At 39.7% G+C, this 10,502-nt stretch overlaps 1 protein-coding gene across 1 annotated transcript; it reads left to right on the forward strand.

Moving 5' to 3' along the window:
* The first annotated feature begins 5,929 nt into the window (after positions 1–5,929).
* LOC128238627 (uncharacterized) lies at positions 5,930–9,947 on the forward strand. The gene is made up of 4 exons (XM_052954739.1): positions 5,930–6,160; positions 6,447–6,712; positions 6,862–7,934; positions 8,495–9,947. Exons 1-4 carry the CDS (start codon positions 6,043–6,045, stop codon positions 9,465–9,467), a joined length of 2,430 nt encoding a protein of 809 aa, XP_052810699.1. The 5' UTR covers positions 5,930–6,042; the 3' UTR covers positions 9,468–9,947.
* The last annotated feature ends 555 nt before the right edge of the window (positions 9,948–10,502 follow it).

Raw genomic sequence — 10,502 nt, forward strand, 5'->3', positions numbered from 1 at the left:
AAATTGATGTTTTATGCACATTTAGTAAAGCTTTTAGCCACAAAACAGTGATTGTCGAACGGAAATATGAACACCTGCAATCTGATCTTTTGTAAGCAGTTTTATATCACTGATTGGCAGATATTTACGCTAAAAAATTGCTCATTCATAGACAAAAAAATAAAAAATAGTTGTTAAAACGGTAAATCTGTGAGAGTGCAGCTTTAATAGATTCATTTACGGCACCGATATTTATGACCAACAAACCGTGTCGAGATCACTCGTTCAACTTTGACATGTAGTAAGCAAGTTAGCGTGTGACTTGACTTGAAAAATAAAAAAAAAACTTATAAAATATCACCATAAAATTAAATATATATATATATATATATATATATATATATATATATATATATATATATATATATATATATATATATATATATATATATATATAAAATTAATATCAACTACTCTTATAGTTGATAATCAAACATCAAATAACTGTTAATACTTCTTTTCACTAGTTAGAATGTCCTTCGTTATCTATATGGTCGACAATTGGTTAGCAGTAAACATCTATTTCTATACTGAACGATGTAAAATGACAAAATAACGGTAATTTCATACGCATCATGCTCAATGTAAAGTTGTGCAATTCTCATGTCTCGAAATTCATTTTTTTAAGCTTACCTGCAATAAATAATCCTCCAATAATAATGCTCAGACGAAGAAAGTTCTTCATATTGTAATACAATATATTGCGGTGCGGACTTAACGAAAGGTGGCAGCTGACTGTGTGAATACATATGAAAGGTTAAACTTTCACCAAAATCACATGTTGCAGAATTTGTATCATTATTACGGTCAACTTTATCAGGTGTTTTTGACATTTTTCAGACCTTTCCCTGCCCGCGGACTTGTACAACACTTTCACCATACCATGGATGACAAGCGCTTATTAATATTTAATAGGAGTTTCCCCCTAATGCTTCGTAGCGGTCCGCGCGGTGTTTTCCCATCAAAGTATGAAATTGAAGTGAACTAAAATCCTGTGTGGAATAATAAAAAAAAACTTCACAAGTACAGATATACCCACTTCGCGGAACGCATCTGCATTACCATTCCAACAGATATGGCTGACACGGGCAAACCTGGGCTTAGACACACTGGCATGGGTATTTACGGGCATATAAAACCTGGGCTTAGACTCACTGACAGGGGTTTGCACGGACACATCAAACCTGGGCTTAGACTCACCGACATGGATATTTACGGGCATATAAAACCTGGGCTTAGACTTACCGACATGGGTATGCAGTGGCACATCAAACCCTGGCTTAGACTCACTGACATGGGTATGCACGGGCATATCAAACCTGGGCTTAGACTCACTGACATGGGTTTTGGCTTAGACTCACCGACAAGGGTTTGCACGGGCATATTAAACCTGGGCTTAGACTCACCGACATGGGTATGCACGGGCATATCAAACCTGGGCTTAGACTCACCGACATGGGTATGAACGGGCATATCAAACCTGGGCTTAGACTCACCGACATGGGTATGCACGGGCATATCAAACCTGGGCTTAGACTCACCGACATGGGTATGCACGGGTATATCACGCCTGAGGTTAGACTCAACGACATGGGTATGCACGGGCATATAAAACCTTGTTATAGTGTCAACGACATGGGTTTGCACGGGCGAATCAAACCTTGGCTTAGACTCACCAACATGGGTATGCACGGGCATATCAAACCTTGTTATAGTGTCAACGACATGGGTATGCACGGGCATATCAAACCTTGGCTTAGACTCACCGACATGGGTATGCACGGGCATATCAAACCTGGGCTTAGACTCACCGACATGGGTATGCACGGGCATATCAAACCTGGGCTTAGACTCACCGACATGGGTATGCACGGGCATATCAAACTTGGGCTTAGACTCACCAACATGGGTATGCACGGGCATATCAAACCTGGGCTTAGACTCACTGACATGGGTTTGCACCGACTATCAAACCTGGGCTTAGACACACTTGCACGTGGATGTACTGGCATATCAAACTTGGTCTAGACACACTTGCATGGGGATGTACTGGCATATCAAACTTGGTCTAGACACACTGGCACGGAAATGTACTGGCATATCAAACTTGGTCTAGACACACTGGCACGGGGATGTACTGGCAGATCAAACCTGGGCTTAGACACACTGGCACGGGGATGTATGGGCAGATCAAACCTGGGCCTAGACACACTGGCACGGGGATGAACGAGCAGATCAAACCTGGGCCTAGACACACTGGCACGGGAATGTACTGGCATATCAAACCTGGGCTTAAACTCACTGGCATGGGCATGCACGGGCATATCAAACCTGGGCTTAGACACACTGGCACGAGGATGTACGGGCATATCAAACCTTGGCTTAAACACACTGACACGGGATGTACTGGCAGATCAAACCTGGGCCTGGACACACTGAGACGAGGGTGTACGGGCAGATCAAACCTGGGCTTAGACACACTGGCTCGGGGATGTACGGGTAGATAAAACCTGGGCTTAGACACACTGGCACGGGGATGTACGGGCAGATCAAACCTGGGCTTAGACACACTGGCACGGATATGTAAGGGCAAATCAAACCTGGGCCTAGACACACACGGGGATGTACTGGCATGCTGTCAAATTGAAGTCATCTTCCGTGACAGGTGTGTCAAAACAACAGCATTTTACTTGTCCATTCTTTCTACTACATTCGCTTAACTGCATTAGCATGACGAAAGGAACACATTTAGTGAAATGTTATCATTTATGGAGTGATTCTTATTTTTCGTACATTCATTGGCAGCAATGTTGGTTATTCATTAAGATAAATTCGCTGTCGAGCATTCATACTGAAATTAGAATCAATTTTAAGGCTTGAGCTTTAGCTCAAGTCTTTGTTAATAGACCAAAAAAAAACAACTGAGTTCAACATCATGCTCGAAAGTACCAGATTTCAATGAAAATCAGGCTGTGAAACATACCTGGAATAATGTTTGTTTACAAAATAAGTTCATGTAAGAGTATGACAGATTTTGTGTATACATGTATTAGCAGTAAAACACGTATAAAATACGGCTATGAAAGGGAGAACTCCTATAAACTGGAAAGTTCCTTGCAGTTCTGGGTTTCACTTCAATGGAGCAATATGACATAGTAGTTCTATAAATAATATACCACACGGAGGTAATTCATATTTACAATACATAATTGATTCAGTGCGGTTTTCTCCCATATATATGCCTGCACTGCTCTAACAGTGAAATTAGTTAAATGGTCGAAATATACCAAGTAGCATATTATGTTAGATGGAAGAACATATATCCTTTATCATTATCAATTAATATATTCCTTAGATTTTGCAAACTCGTATTGGCGTTCATACTCCAACTTCTTGGGTAACTGGGTTATTTTCCTCCGTATTGCTATGTATTTGTGCAGAAGTTAAAAAATAGTCACCCCTGCGTATGTTAGCCATGAAAATTGTAATGATTCTTATTTCCATATAGTACTGTTACGGATAATTGGTCTAAGTATGTACATCTGTAAAAATAATTTCGTAAACTCTCATTTCTTAAGCTATGATGGTATTATATTGTGTATTCTACTCTTCAAATTGTTCATTGGCACAATAGAATAACATACTTGTATACAAGTTTAGTTTCTTGCTTTGATGTACGTTTTATTCTGCTGCGCATGGGATACACCGAATTGATATTGTGTGTGGGCTATTTCTGTGAGTGAGTGAGTGAGTGAGTGAGTGAGTGAGTGAGTGAGTGAGTGAGTGAGTGAGTGAGTGAGTGAGTGAGTGAGTGAGTGAGTGAGTGAGTGAGTGAGTGAGTGAGTGAGTGAGTGAGTGAGTGAGTGAGTGAGTGAGTGAGTGAGTGAGTGAGTGAGTGAGTGAGTGAGTGAGTTGAGTGAGTGAGTGAGTGAGTGAGTGAGTGAGTGAGTGAGTGAGTGAGTGAGTGAGTGAGTGAGTGAGTGAGTGAGTGAGTGAGTGAGTGAGTGAGTGAGTGAGTGAGTGAGTGAGTGAGTGAGTGAGTGAGTGAGTGAGTGAGTGAGTGAGTGAGTGAGTGAGTGAGTGAGTGAGTGAGTGAGTGAGTGAGTGAGTGAGTGAGTGAGTGAGTGAGTGAGTGAGTGAGTGAGTGAGTGAGTGAGTGAGTGAGTGAGTGAGTGAGTGAGTGAGTGAGTGAGTGAGTGAGTGAGTGAGTGAGTGAGTGAGTGAGTGAGTGAGTGAGTGAGTGAGTGAGTGAGTGAGTGAGTGAGTGAGTGAGTGAGTGAGTGAGTGAGTGAGTGAGTGAGTGAGTGAGTGAGTGAGTGAGTGAGTGAGTGAGTGAGTGAGTGAGTGAGTGAGTGAGTGAGTGAGTGAGTGAGTGAGTGAGTGAGTGAGTGAGTGAGTGAGTGAGTGAGTGAGTGAGTGAGTGAGTGAGTGAGTGAGTGAGTGAGTGAGTGAGTGAGTGAGTGAGTGAGTGAGTGAGTGAGTGAGTGAGTGAGTGAGTGAGTGAGTGAGTGAGTGAGTGAGTGAGTGAGTGAGTGAGTGAGTGAGTGAGTGAGTGAGTGAGTGAGTGAGTGAGTGAGTGAGTGAGTGAGTGAGTGAGTGAGTGAGTGAGTGAGTGAGTGAGTGAGTGAGTGAGTGAGTGAGTGAGTGAGTGAGTGAGTGAGTGAGTGAGTGAGTGAGTGAGTGAGTGAGTGAGTGAGTGAGTGAGTGAGTGAGTGAGTGAGTGAGTGAGTGAGTGAGTGAGTGAGTGAGTGAGTGAGTGAGTGAGTGAGTGAGTGAGTGAGTGAGTGAGTGAGTGAGTGAGTGAGTGAGTGAGTGAGTGAGTGAGTGAGTGAGTGAGTGAGTGAGTGAGTGAGTGAGTGAGTGAGTGAGTGCAGGTTGTGTCGGTATTTTGAATGAGTAGACGGGCAGGCGTGAGAGCAACTGAGCGAGTGCCATGCTATCATTCATATGATCTTTTTTCAATATCACATAAAATGAATCATCGCTCAAGCCATTCAGCACTATCAGTGCTTTGATTATATATTATACACCTATTAGATCGACCGTTTCAAGCAAAACGCGCAAATTTTATCGTGTGCGACATTCGGTACACCTCGGCCATTCCATTGAAAACAATTGACGGTTGATAATGTCAGAATTCTTTACATTGAAAGCTGCACTCTCACAGATTTACCAATTTTACAACTTTGTTTTTATTTTTTATCTTGGAAAGAGCAAATGTTTGCTTAAATATCTGCAAACAAATAATATAACATTGCTGAAAATCAGATCGTAGATTTCAATATTTCCGTTTAAAATTAAATGTTTATGGCCTAAACCGTTACTAACGGTTTAAGACAAATGCATAAAACATAATTTTTTGAACTTAAATACAAAAATCTGCGATCTAATTTTTTGTCAGCAGTCTTATTTTCCATGGATTTTCGCAAAAAATGGCTCATTCCAAGACAAAAGAACAAAAGTTGTCAAAACGTTCATTCTGTGAGAGTGCAGCTTTAACTACCCTGCAAGTAGATCGCGTGGTAGTTTCAATTTAGTAGTTTACATTTTATATGAAAACTCTTGGGACCCTTAACTATTTATGCAATACTACACTTTACTGGCAATCAATTAAACTTACTAATACAAAAGACACTACAATTAAATGATTAATTTTATTATTTACTTTTTTTACGAACAACTTCTACTTTGTCGTACTGGCAAACATCCACAGTTGTTTCGATTGAAATAGCCGAGGTAATGTTGGGATCCCCGAGGTTTCTATTGAGACCAAAATAGTATCATGCGGGTTTTTCAGTATATGCATGACATCATATCGCATGCTCAGTGCAAGATGGACTTTACTCCTGTCATTTGTACGTGCTGGTAGGGTTGTCTTGCGTTCACTCGCAATATAAGAACAATTGGAACGAAAATGGAAAATAAAACCTGACATTAGCTTTATACTGCAACTGTTTTCAATAAAAATGCAAGAGCACTATTAAACCCATAGATGCCACTGTTATGGAAGAGTGTGTGAATTCCGGATATAGCGTCCGTGTGCCTTGGACAGCCTACCCACGAGCGCATTATTTTCGGAAACATTTTAATGACGTTCACGACAGACTCCTGCGAATACTTGGTATTTTTAGTTAATGAAACAATACATTTATCATAGAATTGTATAACCCGAAATGATTATAAATGATTAAAAAATACGTACGTATTTCACAACGATATGATTTTTTTCTCAAGTTGAAAAATGTAAGACTTACAATAAACGTAAAAAAAAATCGGTGATGCGAGATTTTTTTCTCAATCTTTCGACCCATCTGAGTACAAGTCTATCTTTTTTTTTTAAATCGTAAATGAAACATGTAACTATTGCTAAGTAGTACAAATAACTATCAAAAAATATTGGTTCGCAGGAGCGCTTCCGGTCCCGTTAACGGACGACTTCTGTCTCCTTGCCCTTGAGAAAATCCGGAAACGACTTGGGTTCGACCTGGAGGTACGCTTCCTCGGCCACCACAGGCCGCCACCGGGAGAGGTTTACGTGGTGGACCCTGTTGAACTGAGAAACCACGTCAACACATCAGTCCCAGAGCACAGAACAGAACTAAGTCATGAGCCACCCCTCAAGATTAATGTGTGTTATGCTCGGATCCATGATAGGAATGGAAGTTTACAGCAGGTAAAATGTACATCATACATTTGTTGAACACAGTAGACTGTTGAAAATAAAGTGAACATGTATATTCATAATGTAATATAAAATACAAGTGCAGTACTTATGGCATCACTATAACACACCAAAGCTAATAATTGTTTTTCATTCTTCAGAATATTAAACATATTATGGAAGACTGTGACCACTTCGAAGGACGTTCTTTCGAATCTGAGCGCGTAATCATTGCTGTAGATATACCACCAGGGGAACATACAACCGATGTGGAAACAGAACTTTCACGTCACGTTTCAAACTGTTTACCTGAAAACATCCCAAATGAAAACATACTGGTTGTATTGATACGACGTCCGGATAAGCTACAGCTGGCCGAGGCAATATCGACATACATTGAGAATATGGCGATAGACGGGTTCGAAACAGCTCTAACCCTCTTGAAGAAGTTCGTGACAAGCAATCGATCAAGGCTTAATGAGTCGTTTTCAACATATTTCCTTAATCACCCTGTTGAAAAATGTTTGCATATGTTTTTTCACGACTATGACACTACAAACGAGAAACCGGGTGTTCGCCGCGTACCCATTGAAAATATGAATGACCTTTCTGGTCAATTACACATTGCAGATGACTTGGAAGGTGCAGTTGGCGGTAGTGATGAACAACCAGAGAAATGTGTCAAGGAGGATCAACGACAAGAAAAAGCTACAAAAGAAACAGACTTTGGTTGTCTACTTGATAATGCTGGACTGTACACATTGGCTGGGCAAATAAAGTGCAGTGTTATTGTGGACTATTTCAGCTGCAAATACAATTTGCCACCATGTAATGTCAATGACATTTTGGAATCGACGAATTTCAAGGAAAAATTTGTGAAAAGTGTTTCTTCAGTGACAAAGGGTTTTATCTTTAATTATGTAGAGCTGACCAAAAAGGGCGACTATGGATGGAATCATCGCGTACAGGTGTGTGTTAAAAGAGGAAAGAAACCCCGTATTAAAACTCAACGGGTTAGCCTTAAATGGCTTGTCAGTAAGGTTGGTCATGACATTCAAGGTCTTGTTGATGACTATGAAGAGACCATGTCGAACGTCGAGTACATCTTTAGTCTTCTGAGAAAATTGACCTTCGAGATAGAGGGGTACCTGCTGCAGGGAGGCAGAACTGAGCACCAGTCGTACATACCTCCGCCGCCGACAATACCTCCCGAAATGAGGAAGAGCCTGCTCGCGTAAGTCTCCCAATTCATCACATGTATATGGATATATATAGATATAAAGGATCAAACATGGGGTTTAAACTATTGATGCGTATACACGTGTCTGCAAAAGCAAGGTCAGTGTGTGAAATATGGCAAACTATGTCGTGCTAAATAACGGTGATGCTGAAGTATTAGTTAGTTAGCAATATTAAGTTGTAGACAAAACCAATAATGTATTATTATTATTGTTTTGATGTAGAAGTAGGCGTTCTGCGCTGACTATATTGGAAGCATCACTCAACATTTGGGTCAATGATATTGTTAACTTGATAATAAAAAAAATGGTATGAATGCAGGGGCAGATCTTGGATTTGACGTTAGAAGGTGTGTAACTTAGGGGCGTAAGCCTTCATACTTCCGTCTTCCCTACAAACCTAAATTTATTTGGTTTTAAAGAGTTGGCAGGGGATTGTGGGTACGCCCCTCTGAAAATGTTCATACTTTACTCTTCAAAATTGCAATTTCCCTGTATTTCACTAGTGGAATGTTTAGGTAAAATAATCTTATGTAGTTTTAAAATTTTATTTCAGAGTGAACGACGTTTATGCTGTGTGTACTTTATACAACGAGCCAACTGTATTGTTGAAAGCAACGGCCGTTGTCGACATGGACGAGTTCACAAAGCATAGCAACACCAAACAGCTTCTAGAAAAGGCTTGTTTTAAGGAAACCATCAACACAATACAGCACATCAGAATGAAATACAAGTACGCTGCCGCTCTAAACGTTGAAGTTGTCAGCAGACCTTTTCAGCAATTTGCAATGAATGATATTGAACAAGGAGACAAGATAACCGCTTCAGGGGGCGGCTTTGGAACCCTTGGGGGTTTTGTACAATGGTTTGGAGAGCCTTACATGCTGACATGTCAACATGTCGTTGGATCCGATTCAATAGTTAAGGTGCAAAAGCCAGGGTTTATACCACCGCCTGTGATTGGCCGGGCTACACCAAACATGTCCATCAAATCAGGCACTCACGGGGTAATTGATATAGCTGCAGTTAAAGTTGTTGGAGATGTAAGAAACCGCTGTATTCCCAAGTATAAAGATTCCGATGGCATCTTTCGCACATCTGTTATTTATGACCCTGAAAAGAAAGATTTAAAACCTGGTTTGAACGTTTTCAAGTATGGAGCAAGTACAGGGTTAACAGAGGGCATTGTGGCGTCAACCGATTTCGATGTAGATGTCAGCAATAGAATAGTCTTTATTGAAAGTAAGGCAGATTTTTCTCCCGGGCATAGCTCAATATTCAGTGGACCTGGCGATAGTGGATCGCTGATACTAAGTGCAACTTTCGAAGATGGCAGTCAACGCCCTACCTTACAAATTATTTCAATGTTAACTGGAGGACTTCAGACCACGAGTGCATGTGGGAAAACAGTATCTTTTCAATTAAAACCAGCCTTGGAAATTGTCGCTGAACAGGCAAATATGAATGCGAACCTAGGTTTTGTTCAACCAGGCATCTGGTCATTCAACGATGCAAGAAATACGTCATAGTGTTTCATATACCAGTTATTTATGTGCATGTGTGTTTGGTGTCTTTTTACGACATTTTTCATTCGTGCTACTCATACATATTAACATTTGCTTAAACAATTATGTAGGAAAACAATCTGAAATATTCGTATTGCATAACACGCAAAGGTTTGTGACTTTATTGATCAATTGATTGGATCTTCGTTTAAATAAAACACAAAGCAGCTGCAGATTGTACTGATTGTTATTCATGATTTAGATATAATTGTTGATCGCATTTTTTCGTGTTTTCAATAATGTTTGAATGCAGTAGGAAACGCTTGCATAATTTGTTAGCGGTTTATCCTGAACGTACATGCCTTAGAGTGATAGATAACCAAGAAGTAAGAAACAGTGTTTCAAACTTTAGCATTAGTTATACTAGTTAAAGACAGAAGTTGGCAGATGAACAATATCATAACAGAAATTCTCTTTAGATGACGTCCATTTTATTACTGTTGCAAAGCCTATGATAGCAAATGAAAACTTTGTATTGATATCATTGTACTAATTAATTATAACTTTGTTTCTTTGTCAGAGAAAAACAAGTTTGTTTGGCTCCTTAGTTTTGAAAAATGATGGGATTTAATACTTGGCTACTTTTATTTTTTTAAAGTTACCATTTTAACAAATTTGTTTGATGATGTACAGTTCTTAGCATTCAATGCACTGTAAGAAAGTCCTGTCGATTATGCATTCAATGCACTGTCAGAAAGTCCTGTCGATTATGCATTCAATGCACTGTCAGAAAGTCCTGTCGATTATAAATACATTACTAAACTGACCATGGAAGGCGACACATTTACGATGTATCATACATATATATATATAGTATGCTTCACGATATGCATAAGTGAGGTGTATTGATATTGAGCAGATTATTGTTTAAGTATTCCAATGAATAACATATATCATTGTATAAGTATCATTATGAATATCGGTATTGTTACAAGTTTTATTATTTTGTCAAAGGGTTAATCCAATCGTGATTCATATCAGTATTTAATTTTGTACTTT

The sequence above is a fragment of the Mya arenaria genome, chromosome 6, assembly GCF_026914265.1.
Source record: "Mya arenaria isolate MELC-2E11 chromosome 6, ASM2691426v1".
In the NCBI taxonomy this organism is placed as follows: Eukaryota; Metazoa; Mollusca; class Bivalvia; order Myida; family Myidae; genus Mya; species Mya arenaria.

What these genes read in the sequence shown, in the direction of transcription:
- LOC128238627 (XM_052954739.1), top strand. Translation starts at nt 6,043, where the DNA reads ATGGAAGAGTGTGTGAATTCCGGATATAGCGTCCGTGTGCCTTGGACA. An exon ending in CAGACTCCTGCGAATACTTG is followed by an intron (nt 6,161 to 6,446) that starts GTATTTTTAGTT and finishes ATTGGTTCGCAG; the next exon opens with GAGCGCTTCCGGTCCCGTTA. An exon ending in GGAATGGAAGTTTACAGCAG is followed by an intron (nt 6,713 to 6,861) that starts GTAAAATGTACA and finishes TTCATTCTTCAG; the next exon opens with AATATTAAACATATTATGGA.